The sequence below is a fragment of the Dryobates pubescens genome, chromosome Z, assembly GCF_014839835.1.
Source record: "Dryobates pubescens isolate bDryPub1 chromosome Z, bDryPub1.pri, whole genome shotgun sequence".
NCBI classification, from domain to species: Eukaryota; Metazoa; Chordata; class Aves; order Piciformes; family Picidae; genus Dryobates; species Dryobates pubescens.
In genome coordinates, this window is record NC_071657.1 from 57,284,450 (window position 1) to 57,304,010 (window position 19,561).

A 19,561-nucleotide genomic window follows, 5' to 3' on the forward strand; every position below is an offset into this window, starting at 1 on the left:
AGCCCAGCTGCTGTGTGAGCTTACCAGGGGTGAGGCTATGCTTGACCTTCTATTTACCAATAGGGAAGGGCTGGTGGGAGATGTGGTGGTTGGAGGCTGTCTGGGGTCCAGTGACCATGAAATGATTGAGTTTTCAATATGCAGTCAAGCTAAGAGGGGCAGCAACAAAACCTCCACTCTGGACTTCTGGAGGGTGGACTTAAGCTTACTTAAGGAACTAGCTCAGAAGGTTCCTTGGGAAACAGCCCTTAAAAACAAAGGGGGCCAGGAGGGCTGGACCTACTTCAAGAAAGAAATCTTGAAGGCACAGGAACAGGCCGTGCCAATGTGCCGGAAGATGAGCCGCTGGGGCCGACAGCCAGCCTGGATGGGCAATGGACTTCTGAGTGAATTAAGGGAAAAAAAGAGGATGTATTATCTTTGGAAGGAAGGAAAGGTTACCCATGAAATGTTTAAGGATGTTGCTAGGTCATGCAGGAAAAAAATTAGGGAGGCAAAAGCCCATTTAGAGCTTAGACTGGCCACTGCTGTGAAGGAGAACAAAAAAATCCTTCTATAAATACATTAATGGCAAGAGGAGGGGCAGGGACAACCTCCACTCCTTGGTGGACATGGAGGGGAATGTTATAACAAAAGATGAGGAAAAGGCAGAGGTACTTTACACCTTCTTTGCCTCAATTTTTAATAGCAGGATAGGTTGTCTTCTGGACAACTGGCCTCCTGAACTGGCAGATGGAGTCAGGGAGCAGTATAGTTCCCCTGTGACACATTAGGAAGCAGTTAGAGACCTGCTCAGCCACTTGGATCCCCACAAGTCCATGGGACCAGATGGGATCCATCCTAGGGTGCTGAGAGAGCTGGCAGATGAGCTGGCCAAGCCACTCTCCATGATTTTTCATCAGTCCTGGCTCACTGGAGAGATCCCAGATGACTGGAAGCTGGCCAGCGTGATGCCCATCCACAAGAAGGGCCGGTTGGATGAGCCAGGGAATTCCAGGCCTGTCAGCCTGACCTCAGTGCCAGGCAAGACTATGGAACAGGTCATCCTGAGTGCAATCACACAACACTTAGAGGATGGCCAAGGGATCAGGCCCAGCCAGCATGGATTTAGGAAGGGCAGGTCCTGCCTGACCAACCTGATCTCCTTCTACGATCAGGTGACTGCCTGGTGGATGTGGGAAGGCTGTGGATGTAGTCTACCTGGACTTCAGCAAGGCCTTTGATACCGTCCCCCACAGCAAACTCCTGGCCAAGCTGTCAGCTCATGGATTGGACAGCAGCACTCTGTGCTGGGTTAGGAACTGGCTGGAGGGCCAAGCCCAGAGAGTGGTGGTGACATCCAGCTGGCAGCCAGTTGGTAATGGTGTCCCCCAGGAATCAGTGCTGGGCCTCATCCTGTTTAATATCTTTATTGATGATCTGGGTGAGGGGATTGAGTCCATCATCATGGGGGCAGGAGTTGATCTGTTGGAGAGTAAGAGAGCTCTGCAGAGGGACCTTGACAGGCTGGACAGATGAGCGTAGTCCAAGGGCATGAGATTTAACACATCCAAGTGCCAGGTTCTGCACATTGGCCACAGCAACCCCATGCAGAGCTACAGGCTGGGGTCAGAGTGGCTGGGGAACAGCCAGGCAGAGAGGGACCTGGGGCTAGTGGTTGACAGTAGGTGGAATGTGAGCCTGCAGGGTGCCCAAGAAGGCCAATGGCATCCTGGCCTGTGTCAGGAACAGTGTGGCCAGCAGGAGCAGGGAGGTCATTCTGCCCTTCTACTCAGCACTGGTTAGGCCACACCTTGAGTCCTGTGTCCAGTTCTGGGCCCCTCAGTTTAGGAAAGATGTTGAGTTGCTGGAGCATGTCCAGAGGGGTTTGGAGCACAAGGCCTATGAGGAGAGGCTGAGGGAGCTGAGGTTGCTTAGCCTGGAGAATAGAAGGCTATGGGGACATTGCTCTCCACAACTACCTGAAGGGAGGTTGTAGCCAGGTGGGGGTTGGTCTCTTCTCCCAGGCAACCAGCACCAGAACAAGAGGACACAGTCTCAAGCTGCACCAGGGGAGGTTTAGCCTGGAGGTTAGGAAGAAATTCTTCCTAGAAAGAGTGATTGACCATTGTAATGTGCTGCCCAGGGAGGTGATGGAGTCACCATCACTGGAGGTGTTTAGGGATAGACTGGATGGGGCACTTAGCGCCATGGTTTAGTTGATTAGATGGTGTTGGGTGATAGGTTGGACTTGATCTCAAAGGTCTTTACCAACCTGGTTAACCCTCTCCTCCCTCTCCTCCCTCTCCTCCCTCTCCTCCCTCTCCTCCCTCTCCTCCCTCTCCTCCCTCTCCTCCCTCTCCTCCCTCTCCTCCCTCTCCTCCCTCTCCTCCCTCTCCTCCCTCTCCTCCCTCTCCTCCCTCTCCTCCCTCTCCTCCCTCTCCTCCCTCTCCTCCCTCTCCTCCCTCTCCTCCCTCTCCTCCCTCTCCTCCCTCTCCTCCCTCTCCTCCCTCTCCTCCCTCTCCTCCCTCTCCTCCCTCTCCTCCCTCTCCTCCCTCTCCTCCCTCTCCTCCCTCTCCTCCCTCTCCTCCCTCTCCTCCCTCTCCTCCCTCTCCTCCCTCTCCTCCCTCTCCTCCCTCTCCTCCCTCTCCTCCCTCTCCTCCCTCTCCTCCCTCTCCTCCCTCTCCTCCCTCTCCTCCCTCTCCTCCCTCTCCTCCCTCTCCTCCCTCTCCTCCCTCTCCTCCCTCTCCTCCCTCTCCTCCCTCTCCTCCCTCTCCTCCCTCTCCTCCCTCTCCTCCCTCTCCTCCCTCTCCTCCCTCTCCTCCCTCTCCTCCCTCTCCTCCCTCTCCTCCCTCTCCTCCCTCTCCTCCCTCTCCTCCCTCTCCTCCCTCTCCTCCCTCTCCTCCCTCTCCTCCCTCTCCTCCCTCTCCTCCCTCTCCTCCCTCTCCTCCCTCTCCTCCCTCTCCTCCCTCTCCTCCCTCTCCTCCCTCTCCTCCCTCTCCTCCCTCTCCTCCCTCTCCTCCCTCTCCTCCCTCTCCTCCCTCTCCTCCCTCTCCTCCCTCTCCTCCCTCTCCTCCCTCTCCTCCCTCTCCTCCCTCTCCTCCCTCTCCTCCCTCTCCTCCCTCTCCTCCCTCTCCTCCCTCTCCTCCCTCTCCTCCCTCTCCTCCCTCTCCTCCCTCTCCTCCCTCTCCTCCCTCTCCTCCCTCTCCTCCCTCTCCTCCCTCTCCTCCCTCTCCTCCCTCTCCTCCCTCTCCTCCCTCTCCTCCCTCTCCTCCCTCTCCTCCCTCTCCTCCCTCTCCTCCCTCTCCTCCCTCTCCTCCCTCTCCTCCCTCTCCTCCCTCTCCTCCCTCTCCTCCCTCTCCTCCCTCTCCTCCCTCTCCTCCCTCTCCTCCCTCTCCTCCCTCTCCTCCCTCTCCTCCCTCTCCTCCCTCTCCTCCCTCTCCTCCCTCTCCTCCCTCATGGTTAATGGACTGGAACACCTGTCTTAGAAGGAAAGGCTGAGAGGCTTGGGACTGTTAAGTCTGAATGAGAGAAGACTGAGAGGAGATCTTACTGTTTACAAATGTCAGAATCCTGGGTGTCAAGAAGAAGGGGGTGGTCTGTTTTTCAGTTGTGGCCTGTGATAGGATGAGGAACAACAAGCAAATTGGAACACAGGATGTTTCACCTCAACATGAGGAAAAATTACTATAGAGTACTGGAGCAGGCTTCCCAGAGAGGTTGTGAAGTCTCCTTCTTTGAAGACTTTCAAAACCCATGTGCACGCATCCTGGTCTAGGTGATCCTGCTTTGGCAGGGGGTTTGGACTCAGTCCCTAGAAGTCACTTCCAACCCCTCCCATTCTGTGATCATTTTTACTGGACTTTCTCCAAAATGTCCATGACTTGCAATGGACAGTCCACAGCTGGACACAGCTCCAGGTGTGGCCTCACCAGTACTGAGCTGAGGGGAGGAATCACCTCTCATTCTGCTGTCATCACTATAACTTCTTCCTATTTTCAGGAAACTTTAGTAGAGGAAAGAAGTCGTGTTTCCCTGTTTCTGACTGTCTTGTCTTTTTCAGTCTTGATAGCTCTGTCTAATTCTATTTCAATCACAGCTATGTACAGCTCTGTTCATGTTAGAATCATCTTAGTGCCTCGTATACCACTGCCTAGATGGAACATAGAGTGCTGATTATTGCCTTCTCACTGATGAGAGAAGTGATCCTGTTGAACATGTTGTGATTGTTTTATCTTGGATATAAATCTAGCTTTTTTCCTATATTCTATCTCAAATGACAGTCAATTTGGTATTCTAGACATGAATCAGAAGTATGTGGGTTGGAAAAGTTTTCCTGACCGTCTGTTCAAAGTGTATTTTTTTTCTGATATTTTGTGAATTGATTGAAACTTTTCTGTAGAAAAAGTTGACTGAACAGAGCACTTTTTTTTAGGATATAACGTCATCGTTGTTCATTTGGAAACAAAAAGTACTCAGTCCCACTGGTGTCTGCATAAGAAAGGGGAAAGGATGAAGGGTATTTTCTAATGGTTTATGCATCTTACCCATATACTTCTCTTTGAACAACTGGACCATAGTTGATTGCTCTGCAAGTACACTAAAAATGTTTCCAGTGGGAGTAGGTAGAGTGACTGCCACATCTTCGCAGTAATGAGTTTACTTGTCATTTCGGAAACATAGTGGCAGCTACTATATTAATTTGTTTTTCCTTTGGCAGAGAGTAGAGAATAGGATTATTACTTTCAGCACCATATGAAATGTTTTCTGTCAAAATCACAGAACTATTGTAACAAAAAGCAGTGAATCTGAACTGAGATACTAAGAGCTTATAACGAATTCCAATATTTGGAGCAATCCTTTATTGAAGAATCTGAGTGGGTATCTGTGACCTTGCAATTTTCATTTCAAGCTGAAAATTTGTGTTAACTTGTGCAATAATTTCCTGTTATTCTCTGACATATGAACTTCTCTATTTATAGTGACTTAACAAAAAATTCTTGGCTGATCCTTTCACTTACAGTAAATAGAATTCTAAACTGAATTGTAGCAATTGCCACTTCACCTGAGAATAGGCACATGCTGTTTTCAGAAGATACTGCTAATTAATGATACAGTGATCACGTGTTGCATCATTTTGTTCTGCTGAATAGTTGTTTTTTGGTAGATGTTTTCAGCACATCAGTGAGGTTCCGCTCATCGTTAAACATGATTGTAAGAGATGTTTTGCCAACATCCCATGCATATGAGGTTCAATTATGTAATGCTTTACAAAAAAAATTGAATTCTGAATTCTTGTAACTTGCTGTTTCCTTTCTATTCAATGGTTACATTTGGAATCACCTTACACAGAGCACACATGTTGATAGAACACCTTGTACGTTTAACATAGTGAGCAGCATTTGGGAAACAAGATTAAACTGTTTTGTTCGTGCACACAGGGAAATTACCAAGAGTGAGAATCATGAAATAAAATTCAGTACAAGGAACTGATGGATTTGGGCAGTCTGTCATGTTCTTCTTTTAATGCCTGAAGGATACATATTCCTCATAGAGTGATCTTGATTCATTGTAATGCTGGGTTTGGAAGTTTTGTGACTAAGATCTACTTAAGCTTTCTTTTTAAGTGGAAAAATGCAACTTTAGCTTCTTTTTCTTTGAAGTCCTGTTTGATGAACAAGTGTTAATGCTATACTGTTACTTAGGATCTTCAGTTCTTTTTCTCTTGGAAATTGCAGAATATAACCCTCTTTTTCCAAAGGGCGTCTTTGTGTTAATTCATTTGGAAGTTATAGGTAGTGGTCAGCTGTATGAGTCATTGCAAGTGAGAAATAGTTTATATTTTTAATGTGGGTGAAATTAATTTGCAGTAGGGGAGGAGAGCTGTTGATAACCAGAACAAATATTAAATACACAACTGTCTTCACTGATGCTATTAACAAACTGAGAATATTTTTTAATTAAGCTGATGGGAAATGTCAGTGAGATAGAACAGGCATGTTGAACTATGAGCCTAGAATAAAAGCTGAAATTCAAGATGATTTTTATTTTCTTTGGCTGTTAACTCAGAAATAGCAACAGTGTCAAAGTTTGAAATACTCTGTCAAATGCCATGCTGTAAACTTTGAAAATAACTTTTTCTCTATCATAGACAATTACTTAATTTAATTTTGTTGTCATTAAATATTGGGATTTTCCTGTATATTTCTTTTCTTTTAAGAATATTAAACTCCCAGAAAGGTTGGTTTTGTTTATTAGCAACAAAAAAGTATGAATAAATTATAAAGCCAATAAGGACTATGATAAACAACACTGAGCTGCATCAGTATGTCCATCAGTATGTTCTGCATAACTTTCACTTTCAAATACCTCTTAATCTTAGAAATTCTACTGATGTAATGGCTTTACTTTTCAACTAATGGAGAATTTCACCTTCTCTATGTTTATTCCGGGGTCATTTTTGTTTTCTCATTAACTTTCAGAACTCTACAAATAACTTCTTGTTCTGTAATTGAAACCTGCTTCCTTCATGATTTTCTGTGGCAGGTCTAAGCATTAGTCAGGGGCTAATAAGTTAACTTCAGCAATACAGATTTTATTTCCAAACACTTATAAATTTGTCATTGCTGATAAGAGGATGGGATTTAAACAAGGTAGTTGCTTTTTTAACCTTTTTAATGTGATTCATATATAGCTTTGAACAGAAATCTCTAGTGGTTTGAATCTGAGTTATTTGGTGGTGAAATCTGACATGGTACTTCTCTGTTTTCATATGCCCCTGGAGATTTTTTTTTAATGGATCATATTAAACTTTCTTTTAATAGCGACTTCATAAACCTTGGATCTGGTTGTGTGTGTGACATTTGACACTTTTTTCTTTTTTCTTTTACTCATCTACAGGCTGCAGTTAAATCAAAAAAAGCTACAGATACCTATAAACTCTATGTGGAGAAATATGCTGCATTGAAATCTGATTTTGAACAGAAAATGACAGAAACTGCGCAGGTAAGTTACATTAAGTGAGTTACTTTTAAAATAGATTAAAATATGGTGTTTCATATCTCTGAAGACCTCTGAAAGCAAAGCTTTTGAAAAGCGTAATTATGTCCTTAGGAAATTGATATGAACAGCAATGGCAGAAGTAGTATGTTTGAAGAGCAAATACTGACCATGTGTGGTCAGTATTTGTGATGGCACTGTCCTTGAGTGACACAGCTTAGCATTAGCATTCTAGAAAGACTTTCAGAAAAAATTCATAGGAAGAAAGCAAAACTTATGTACATATTGTGGATGTGCTGTGGTGATGTGAGAAATCTTGTAATTTGCTGGACACTCAGAACTCATTCACAGGAGTTCTAATACTGGGATCCATTGTGGTTTTTTCATTATCATTCTGGCAAAACATTTCAGTTACAGCTTTTTAAAGTGTTTTCCCAGTGTTTACCTAAGGTTGTGAGAAGCTCTTAACATCTGCTCAAGGTTCTTTATTTTTTTTAAAGACTTCAAATCTGTATTCCAGAGGATATCAAGTTCAAGAGGATATCATTGCATATGCTGCTTCTTGTTAGTTTTGAAGTTGCCTTTTCAAATCTGTTGATAGTAGCCCTTATTCCCACTGCCCCAGATTTCAAGCAGAAACTTTAGTAGTTCTCTTAGTAATAATAATTAGTTGAGGACTAGCTGGCATATTTATTTGTATATTTTTCTGGGTTTAGTAAAGCTTTTGCAAATGGGAATTTTCCTTTTGGTTGAAAATTCTTCCCTTTTTTTTCCATTAGTTTTGAGGTATGTTTTTAGCTGTAGATAGAATTATTAGGGAGATTCAGCCGTACTTGTATTCTAACATTTAAATGGTAAAGTGTTACAATTTCCCTTAACTTGCTGAGAATTAAGATTTCACAGCATGAGGATTGTGTAGGCTGACATGTAAAACGCTGCCCTGTCCTAAATGGTAAACTGCTTTCCTGCACTGAGAATTTAATTAAAATTTCATCTAGTTCATCTCTGAATAGATAGATACTCAACACAGCTGTTACAGAAAGGGTACTGCATATATCACATACCAGAACTCTTTATTCCCACTCCACAGTCCAGGCTTTAGCAAGAAAATAGTGCTCAGGCATGGCATGCTATTGCAAAATTTGCTTTTAACATGAGACTTATGTTAGGAGTCTTTGCAACCTTTCCCTGAAGAGTTTGCAGGAGATAGTTTTGTGTAGTATCCTAACTCAGTTCTGGTTAAGAAGCTGTACTCCCTATGCTTTTCTTTTCAGTTTGAGTTAATTTGGTTATATACATTATTTTTCTCTCATTAAAATAAAAACGTATGCCTTCTAAGTGCTTTTTATAATTCTCTGGAAATTACTGAACCCACCACTAAAATAGATCCTGTAAGTGCTTCTGTTCCACTGCAGAGCAAGTTCAGTCAGGTTGTATTAAGTATTTATTTATAGTTTCAGAAAAGTTATCTGCTATTTATTCCTTACCATACAAGACTGTGTTTAGAGCAGTTTGACTTGCTACTCTCCAAAATAAGAAAAAAAGATAACAAGTATAATTTCAATAAGCTGACTTTGCTTAATTGCAGCATGAATTCATCCCCAGTGAGCAGGAAAGCATGAAAAGGAGTTCCTGTTTGGAACTGACAGAAGATAAACCTGAAGAGTATTTGAAATTGATTTTCCTGTCAGTGAATTAGGGAAGGAAGAAGGGCACTCAGCAAGCAAACTAGCTGGACTTTTCATGATGTACTGATGTACTGAAAAAGATATATAAATCCATTTAACAATCCACTATAACAAAAAAATGAGAAAAGTAACAGCTTAATTTGTATCTAGAAAAAGAATGTGAAGGTGGTATTTGTTCTACTTTGTGTTATTAGGTAGGTATGACATATTTGAAGTAGGCTAAGATGTCATGGTTTCAGGTCTAGCCACAGCTGAGCCCCATGCTGCTGCTCACACTACTGTCCCACCTCACCCCAACATTGGGATGGGAAGGAAAATCGGGAGCAAAATGCAAAACCCCACAGGTTGAGATAAGGAGAGTTTAATACAAGGAGAGTTTAATTTAAATTTTCACTTAATGTGATAATGGACGCCTGGAAACTTTACACATCTCTCCATATTGGAAATGAAAAATGCCATTCTGACAGCGTAAGTCATATCTCTTGGGTTTAAGTATATTGTGTAGCTGCATCTCTAATTTGGTTTCAAGAGGGCTACTGTAAAGATGATGTGATAGGAAAAATAACTCCCATGAATATGTGTCTTGGTTTCATCTGGGAAGCCAGTCACAACCACCTGCTGAATCGGCTGATGGGTATTTGATACCATGCTGACATCTTGCCAGCTTTATAACATAAGTGCTGGTTGAAGAGCAGCATCAAGGGGCTTGGAGTTCAGACTGTAATCTCTGTGGCTCTTCTCATTTACTATTTTACCTGCAGTTATTAAACCAAAGGGGTTCACCATACATTATTTTGCGAGGGTGAATCTTAAATTTCAAGTTGCGGTTTTTGCTCTTATAAACGTGGAAGGTTTTATTGTGATTAAAGAAGTAGAAGCATTAGTTCACTGTTTAGAAATTGAATTTGACAGGAATTCCTCCTGTTAAAATATTTTATTTTTCTGAGTAAAGCTATAATTGTATTATGCAATTACTGTGTAGATGCTCAGAAAACATCATGTCTTATTTGCTAGAATTTCCACCTTGCTAGGAACTTTTTTGAAAGTCACATAGCTGGTCAGGTTTTTGAATGTGTGAAATTCACACATTAGTTGAAAGTGCTAAAAGTTCTTTGAAAAGTTCTTTGAAAGTTTTAGGTCTTATCTAGAACTGAGTAGAGTTGAATTTGGACAATTTTGCTGTTAACTTGAGATGAAGTTCAGGAATGAGTAGAAATATTTTTAAAATGGTGTAAAACTTAAAGGAAAATAGACATATTTATAAAATTGAGTCATACACTTAAACTGTGTATACTGAGTTGGACAGCTTAAGATCCCACCAGTGGTGATCTTTCATTTGTATTGTAGCTTAAAGCACTCTGAAATGGTTTGCATTGTTGGGTTATTAATATTAGATTTGAGTACATCTTTTTTAGGTGGACCTACCTTTCAAAAGTGAAAGTAAACAGTTTAGTTAATGATTATGTCTGTGTGTTACGAATTGTGTGGTTGTAATATATTACCGAGCTTTATTCTTTGATCAGAACCTCTATGTATTATGTGCTGTAAAAAGCTAAGATGGCTCAGCTTCAAAGACTTTAAATCTTAGGTATAAAACAATAAACAAGAAAGAAGGAAACAACTGGGGAAGAGGGACCTTCCTACTGACAAAAAAAAATAAATCTAGATGGCAAATTGTTTTGATATACATTAAAGAGAAGGGTTTAAAGAAAACTGGCACCTCTATTTTGCAGATTTTTGGGGAGCTCAGACCAAAACATGATGGAAGCATCATTGGCATAATTTCAAAAGCTGACTGTTTTTTGATTGTAATTAGGTTGTGGAAACAGATGTTGAATACATTCTGTTCATATGTTGACACCCCAGTAGTGACTGATAGCAGATATTATAGAGGTAGACCATAAATAGCTTTGGAAGCAAAATAACACAACTTCTATAACGAGGCAGTCGGTAAAAGAAGTAATGTTATGGAGGAGACTACAGAGGATGGCTATGTTGTCTTTAATTCAGGGGAAGGCTGCTGGGATTAAAAAAAATAATCTGCTTGATCAGTGGTTAGAGATATATTTAAGTATGCCAAAAAAAAAAAACAAAAAACAGGAGAGTTTAGTAATTAGAGATATTTGGCCAATCTGTATGGAGTTGTGTCTGTGAGTCAGAGTAGCAGGAGATGTAAAATGTGAAGAGACGGTTTCAGAGAACCAGGAGAGGATTAAATGGTATTCTGAAGTATGTGCACACTCGAATGTGCAGTTACAGAAATAGGAAGAGAAATAGGAAATAGCAGGAGTAAACAAAGATTTCAAGACAATTATGGTCGACTGTTGAGGAGGATGAAGACATTTTTAGTTCCCTTTGGCTATGTGAAGGGGTCATTTGAAACATTGAAAGTGATTTTTAAAATGGCTGTCAGCTGGAAGTCTTAACTAAAATGGAACCACCCACAAAGATTACTTACCATGAGTTTAAAGATCAAACAAATTAATCATTTAAAAAAGCAACAGCTACAAACTTAACGAGGAAAAAAGAAGGCATGTGTATATTGTGAGCAGGAGGAAAGGGTGTTCAGAAGGAAGTGCTAAACCAATGTAGAAATAAGATTTCTGGGTTAAAGTGAAAAAATTAAGGCTCTTTGGAAATGAAGAACGTGTGTGTTGTTTTTTTTTTTTAAACACCCTCTAATGCTATTTTTTTTGTGAGAAATAGGTCAGACTTTTGCAAAATCAAGGTAGATTGAAGTTTAAGGAGTAAGTAAAAATAATGGATAAGGGTGCTAAAATGATACAGTATTTTAAAGTACATTGTTTCATAACTCTAAATTCTGCGTCTTCCTTTCCAAAGTATTGTAATTACTGTTATCAAGACCTGACAAAGACAATTGGGTTGGTTTTTCCATTTAGTGTATTTAATTATTAAAATCCCAGTAGTAAATACTTCAAGAAATATTTTCATTATGACTGTCTTGGTTTACAGAAATTTCAAGACATTGAAGAAACGCACCTTCTTCGTATGAAAGAAATTATAGAATCATTGTCGAATACCATAAAAGAAATTCATTTACAAATAGGAGAGGTAACTTTTATATTACCTTTTCTGTTGTTCTTTGCATTCTGTTACATATATTTCTTAACTGTTAAATCAAACATTTTTTACTGTGCTTGTAATTATAAGATCACATATTTTGAATTATGAGGAATTAATGTAAGCTCAAATGTTTATGGCTTCCTGTTGCGTTTATAAGCTCAGTCTAAATTTACAGAATGTGAATAATTTCTATCATAAGAGGAGGCAAGATATTTTGACAATTTGTACAATTTTTAATGTATTTCAAAGTTCTGTTTTCTGTGTATTAAATCAGCACTTACTTTACACATGAGCAGCATATCTGTTCTTCTCTTCAACTGAAACTTGAAATTATAGTTTCCAAATTTTTTATACAGATTGGAGTTTGAGAAAAGATCTTCAGTAACAGAGACTTCTATAGTATCTTTTCCTTAGATTTCAGTAGGTTTAATTAATTATCTTTATAAGTATCCCTTAATTTTTTGGGTGTTTTGAAGTGTAGTTTTATTTGCACACACTTAGTCACTACTTTCCTCAGTTGTTGTCTTTTTGTTCTGTTTTTATTTTTTCATAAGGGTCATGCTATTTTTTTATTTGGTTGTTTTTGGGGGTTTTTTTGCAAGGGTCATGCTATTTATTTTTAAAGCATATACGTACCACATTGTTGGAAAAACTTTAACAACCGCATATGCTTGTTTCTTTGTCAGACTGAAAACATTACAACGGTAATGCTTTTACTAAGCAGGTGGAAACTGTGATAATACAGCAGTAACAGGTCACACCCTTAACTGCTGCTGGCTTAGGAGACTGCTTGTCTTCCTGACATTGTAGTGGTACATGTTGCTGACAAATTCAGCATATTATATATACACAATCCATTTAGACAGAAGAAATAAGTATAAATCCTAGACTTGTCATCAAGCTGTAGTCTTTTGTGCCTAATTTGTATCTGTATTTTGTACACACTCGTAAATAAATCAAAGAAGGAATTTCCTTGATAAAATGCCTGTTGATTTCTGCAAGCTTTGCAAGTATTTGTGAACCTTAACTCTAGAGAACACTGCTTTATAATTTAATTACTGGTTTTAAAATTCCCTTTTTTGTGTGTGTGGTGTTTGTTTTCTGTTTGTTTTCTTTTTGAAGGTGCATGAAGAGTTTATTAATAACATGACAAACACTACGGTTGAGAGTTTAATACAGAAATTTGCTGAGTCAAAAGGAACTGGCAAGGAAAGACCTGGTAAGAGATAAAAATAACAGAGTAGGAAATGGTAATTTTAGAACTAGATTTCCACTCCTAATAAAAGGCCAAATGCCTGTCTGTTACTGTGTTATATTTTTAATGTGCTTACAATTTAAATTTCTCAAAATTTGCTAGCTTTGATATTAAATAATTCATAGAAATTGGTAACATACAATTTATTATGTACATGCAATATTCATCTTCATAAAGCATGGCAATTTGTAGCTCTGAGTCCCTCTATGTAGACCTTACATCAAGCTTTTAAATAGTAGTTCCATGTTACATCAGTGAAATATGTCAAGACTTAAGTTCCTTGCATAAACTATATGTTGCTTTCTCTCTCTTTCTGCATAATATAAAAAATACTGTAAAAATACTTACTTAATGTGAATGTAGGGGTATATTCAGATCAGTCTACAAAGCTGCTTATTGACTTTTGGAACAGTTGTATCAGTTTACTTGGTTAGTTTACGAAATCAGCCATTTTAATATGTTGCATGTAGATTGTTTTAGTAAACAGCAAACTGAGTAGCACTTTCAGAAAGTACTGCTTGTTGGGTGTGCTGTGTAAGACTTTCCTAGACTGACATTAAAAAAACCAGTCTCTCAGTACTGCTGGTGATATTGGTTATGGTTCTGCTTCTATTGTATTCATTTATTAGCTTAGAATCATACAGCTTTGACAATTACAAAGATCTGGAAGGCCAAGTGAGGTGTCAGCCTTCTAAGAATTAAATGTAAACTTCCAGTATGGTAAGGACTGATTTTCTGTGATTAGAAAAATAGCTCTCTGCATTCGAGAGCTATTCTTAACAGAAAGGTATTTTAAGCCATGGAGCAAATGTCTGTCTTTCTCTGTGATGTATTTATTAATTAGACTGGAGGAGGAGATGGCTGCTCAGATAAATATAAATATTAAAAAAAAAGTTAAAATTATATTGACTTGTTTCTACAGAACAAATGTAGAAAAAATGCTTCTTGTCACTGTTGCTTAGGATTACAAAACTACATTGGTTTGAAGGAACTACTTTTAAATTCCCCAGACTATGTAGGCCTTCTCCCTTCCATGTTATTTGTGGGCTAGTATACTAAGTTAGATGGTGGGTTGGTTTTTGAAATACTGAATTTGGAGTAAACTTAGTGATGAGTAACAAAGTGTTTCAGTTTATTTCAGAGTATTTTACCCTTTGTTACAGTTCTTCATAGCAAAGGTCACTTGCTATCAGTAAAAATAAGAATTAATCTGAAATATACTGAGGAGGGCTGTCTTACTGCAAGAACTTGCTTTAAAGTTTTCTAATTCTAGGCAATTTTCTTAAACTTTCATCTGTGTATCTGGAATTTCTCTTGGTGCAGCTGTGTCCTTTGTACCGATTTCAGTGGGCTCCCTCTGGTGGCCGTTTTCTTCCTCCTGAAGTCAGAATCCACAGGTGTTTCTAGGGTTTAATGCTCGTTTTCTTAGAACAAATACTTCTTTCAAGCAGTAATGCTTTCCAAGGTTTTTTAACATCACGTACAGAAAATTATTCTTGTTTAACTGCTACCTAAATTTACCTAGTCAGCTTTATCACGGTCTCTTGTTTAACTGCTGTCTAAATAACTTACCTAGTCAGCTTTATCACTGAACTTACTTTTAAATTAAAAAAAAAAAAAAATAATTTAGTTTGTAGTTCTTACTAATGCAGTATTTGAAGTTGCATTCATTAGTTGCTTTCTTACTTCCATTCAGTGTAGAACAAAACAAATGAACGAACAAAAATCCTCAAACTTCCAGTTGCAAATCTTTTAATTTTAAACTGAAGAAACACTCACTTCTTGTAAAATATTGACAATCAAGAGGAGAGCTGGCAGGACCAGCAATAACAAGTAAGGTTTTAGGTCAGAATGTGATGTGTTCTCTGAACTGTTTCTAACACTGAGCGTGACCTGGACACGCTTGTGAAGTGGGACCATGTGACTGATCCTCAGGAGGTTCAACAAGGCCAGGTGCAAAGTCTTGCATCTGGGTTGACGCATCCCCTGGTATCATTAAAGACTTAGGGATGAAGGGATTGAGAACACCCCTTCAGAGAATGTCTTCCGGATACTAGTGGGTGAAAAATGACATCGGGTAGCAAAGTGCATTCACAGCCTAGAAAGCGAACTGTATCCTGTGCTGCATCAAGAGATGGGTGGCCAGCAAGTCAGGGGAGGTGATTCTTCCCCCTCTACTCTGTTCTGGTGAGACCCCACCTGGAGTACTGTGTTCAACTCTGGAGTCCTCAGCACAGGACGGGCCACAAACGTGATCAGAGGGCTAGAACACCCCTCCTACAAGCAGAGGCAGAAGGACTTAGGGTTATTGTTGGGTTTATTTAGCTTAGACAAGAGAAGGCACCAAGGAGATCTTAGTGTGGCCTTTCAATATTTAAGAAGTGCTTGCAAAAAAGATGGGGACAAGAACATAGAGCTTGTAGTGGTAAGACTATGAGTAAGGGTTTTAAACTGAAAGAAGGTAGATTCAGAGTAGATGGAAGAAAGAAATTTTTCACAGTAAAGGTGGTGAAACTGGCACAGGTTGCCCATAGAAGTCGTGGATGCTGTGCTCCTGGAGACATTCAAGGTCAAGCTGGCTGGGGCTCTGAGCAACCTGACCTGGTTGAAGATGTCCCTGTTTATTGCAGAGAGATTGGACTTGATCACCTTTAGAGCTCCCTTCCACTATGATTGTGTGGTGTGTTCCTGCTTTTAGGTTTAATAGCAGGTTTGATTCCATCAGTTGGAAGATGCTTTTCACTCACATGGTCCTGCAGTGTTGGTTGAAACTTGTCGGCTGCTTTTGATGAATCAGTTTTCTGTTTGTGGTAGGCTGTTTCCTGGAAAATGCATTTATTGCATGGCAGAAAATGTTTGCTTTTCTTCCAGCAAAAGTATATATTTAATAAATAAGTTATTTTGATATCTATTAAAGGTTTGTGTTGTTCCTATGTGAAAAGTAGATAGTGCATGAAATAGAAACGGCTTTGGTTTTTCCTAGGACTTAAGTCTGAAGTTGGCAGGATAGTAACTGATGTGTTTGAGGTTAGTGAGTGCTTACATAAATGTAGTTGGTCATGGATGATTTTCACCTGCTAAATTACTGCGTCTTCATCTGTGGGGAACTAACTGTGTGCATTTGTCTCTTTATTAGTTTTTGCCTAGTCCACAGTTCACCTGTAAAGGTACCTTGCAGGCTAAATGAAAAGACTCAGCTGTGCTGCATTTTCTAAACAAAACATGAGCAAAGAACAAATCTAGATGATTAATTTTCATTAATTTGTTCTAGTGTCATTATTAGCAGCTGTTGATAATGTGGTTTCTCCTATTTTTGCCTTTTTTTTTATTAAACAATAAAAAGGAAGTCTTTTTTTTATTGTAATACAGACAAAAATGGAGATCCATGATTTTACCGACTCTTTTCCCTCCAATCTGCAGGTAGCAATTATTACATATGCTCTGTCATTGTTCAGTGTGAGAGAGGTACTGGGTCATCTTTTAAGTATAATAAAAATCAAAGCCATAGTTTTGTGCTAGCTTGATCCATATTTCACAGCCTGGATAAACCAGAACATGATTTGCGACTGCAACACAGGCAGAGTTCTGTCAAAGAGGAGTAGTAGTCACATGCAAGTTGTCTTCTAAATCTTACCAGTAACTACATCTAGAATTTGGGCTATGGAAAACACAAACCAGTAACAGCACCTCTTGTCTCCTTTCATTATCAATCAAAAAAACTTGAACTTTATGGTGGGTCCATTTTTTAAAACACTGTAAAATTAGTGCTTACAATCCATCAAATATTCGGATTACATGATAACAAAAGTGCTTTACAATGTTTATTGTCCACATTTGCCATTGATTTGCCATCACTGGCTCTTGCACAAATAGTAAATATTAAAAATATTAAATATTAAAAATAGTAAATAGGGTTTTTTTTGGTTTTTTTTTTTTCCTCCTTTCTTTTTCTAGTGGGTGCTGTGGTCAGGGACAGTCATGGTTGTAACTCGTAGCAAAAACTCCCTAAAAAAGTCAGTGTCAACCCAGACTGAGGAAGAACATAAGCAGGTAGCTGTTCAGGTGTCTGGCTGTAGAGAGTGCTGGAGCCTGGCTCTTGAGATGCAGAGTAGTAGGGGTAACTCTTGCATAAGGTGTGAGCAGATTGACTACCTACTTAATCTGGTGGCCAGACTAAAGGATGAGGTTGCTAGTCTTAAAAGTGTAAGGGAATGTAGGGAAGAGATGAACCAGAAGAGGAAAGAGATAAACCAGAGGGGGAAAGATATGAACAAGAGTAAGCAGGCCCTGCAGGCTCCCACAGCAGAGGCTGGTTACCCAAAAAGCAGAGGGGAATGGACACAGGTTCCTCTCAAAAGACACAAGGTTAAGCCTCCTTGCCTTCCCACACCTTCCCCACTGCTCTTGACAAACAGGTATGGGGCACTGGAGATCGAGGGTGAGGTGGTCCTGTTGCCAGAGAACACATCATCTGGGGTTCTCCCTGAGGCTAAAGAGCCTAAGGGTAAACAAGCTAAGGTTAAATGGCCTAAGGCAAAGCAGCCTAAGGTTAAACAACCCTCCCCTGGCATCAGGACCGGCTCCCTCAAGAAAAAGAGGAGGGTAATTGTTATTGGCGATTCACTTCTGAGGGGAATGGAGGGCCCCATTTGTCGGCCAGACCCATCTCATAGGGAACTCTGTTGTCTCCCTGGAGCCCAAATTAATGATGTTACCAGAAGGCTGCCCAGGCTGGTACAGCCTTCTGACTATTATCCTTTGCTACTTATGCAGATAGGGAATGATGATGTTGTAATCAGAACTCCCAGGGCTATCAAAAATGATTTCAGGGCCCTGGGAGATCTGGTTGAGGGGACAGGTGCTCAAATAATTTTTTCCTCAATACCCTTAGTTGCAGGAGGGAATACCACAAGGAACAGGACAGCAGCCATAATCAACAAGTGGCTTAGAGGCTGGTGCAGACAAAAGAATTTTGGGTTTTTTGATCTTGGTAAACTTTCTACTGCACCAGGCCACCTGGCAACAGATGGAGTACATCTGTCCCAAAGAAGGGGAAAGGTCACAGTATATGAGAATGGCCTGTCCCCCAAAGGTTAAAAGATTCTGGGAAGGGAACTGGCAGCTCTCATTGACAGGGCTTTAAACTAGTTTCGAAGGGGGAAGGGGCTGAAACTAGTCCCCTCAGGCAAGAGTCTGGGGGCAGGAAGCTAGGGTCAGAGGCCAAACCAGCAGCCCAGCTGAGGTGCATGTACACTAATGCACGAAGCATGGGAAACAAACAAGAGGAGCTGGAAGCCTTGTTACAGCAGGAAAGTTATGACGTAGTTGCCATCACGGAGACGTGGTGGGACGACTCACATGACTGGAGCGCTGCAATTGATGGCTACAGGCTCTTCAGGAGAGATGGACAAGGAAGAAGGGGTGGAGGGGTGGCCATGTACATCAGGGAGGCACTAGATGCCATTGAACTAGAGATTAGGGACGATCAGGTTGAATGCTTGTGGACAAGAATTAGAGGGAAGACCGGTAGGGCAGACATCCTGGTTGGAGTCTGTTATAGACCACCCAACCAGGAGGATGATGTCAACGAAGCATTCTATAGACAGCTTAAGGCTGTCTCAAGATCTCCTGGCCTTGTCCTCATGGGTGACTTCAACCTGCCTGACATCTGCTGGGATCTCAACACAGCAGAGAGGAGACAGTCTAGGAGGTTCTTAGACTGCATGGAGGACAGCTTCTTATCCCAGGTGCTGTGTGAGCCTACCAGGGGCAAGGCTATGCGTGACCTCCTCTTCACCAACAGGGAAGGGCTGGTGGGTGATGTGGTGGTCGGAGGCTGTTTAGGGGCCAGCGACCACGAGATAATTGAATTTTCGGTATTCGGTCAAGCTAAGAGGGGCAGCAAGAAGACCTCCACTCTGGACCTCCGGAGGGCGGACTTCAGGTTGCTCAAGGAAATAATTCAGAGGGTTCCTTGGGAGAAAGCCCTTAAAAATAAAGGGGTCCAGGAGGGCTGGACCTGCTTCAAGAAAGAACTGATGAAGGCTCAGGAACAGGCTGTGCCAATGTGCCGGAAGAGGAGCCGCCGGGGCAGACAGCCAGCCTGGATGGGTGATGAGCTTTTAACGGAACTAAGGGAAAAAAAGAGGGTATATCATCTTTGGAAGAAAGGTGAGGCAACCCATGGGATGTTTAAAGAGGTTGCTAGGGCATGTAGAAGGAAAATTAGAGAGGCAAAAGCACATTTGGAACTCAAACTGGCCTCTGATGTGAAGGACAACAAAAAGTCCTTCTATAAATATATTGGAAGGGCAGGGACAACCTCCACTCCTTGGTTGACATGGAGGGAAATGTTGTATCACAGGATGAGGATAAGGCAGAGTTACTTAACACCTTCTTTACCTCAATTTTTACTAGCGGGAAAGAACGTCTACCAGACAGCTGGCCTGCAGAGCTGGCAGAAGGAGCCAGGGAGTTGCATAGTTTCCCTGTGTTCCAAGAGCAAGTGATAGGAGCTCTCCTCATCAGCTTAGACCCCCACAAGTCCATGGGACCA

General features: G+C 41.1%; 1 protein-coding gene across 1 annotated transcript in view; it reads left to right on the top strand.

Moving 5' to 3' along the window:
- FCHO2 (FCH and mu domain containing endocytic adaptor 2) overlaps positions 1-19,561 on the top strand; it is a 101,934-nt gene that overhangs the window by 18,230 nt on the left and 64,143 nt on the right. The window contains exons 6-8 of the mRNA XM_054179083.1: positions 6,880-6,984; positions 11,640-11,738; positions 12,873-12,969. Coding sequence (XP_054035058.1) covers positions 6,880-6,984; positions 11,640-11,738; positions 12,873-12,969 — 301 coding nt within the window. The remainder of the gene's footprint in view (positions 1-6,879; positions 6,985-11,639; positions 11,739-12,872; positions 12,970-19,561) is intronic.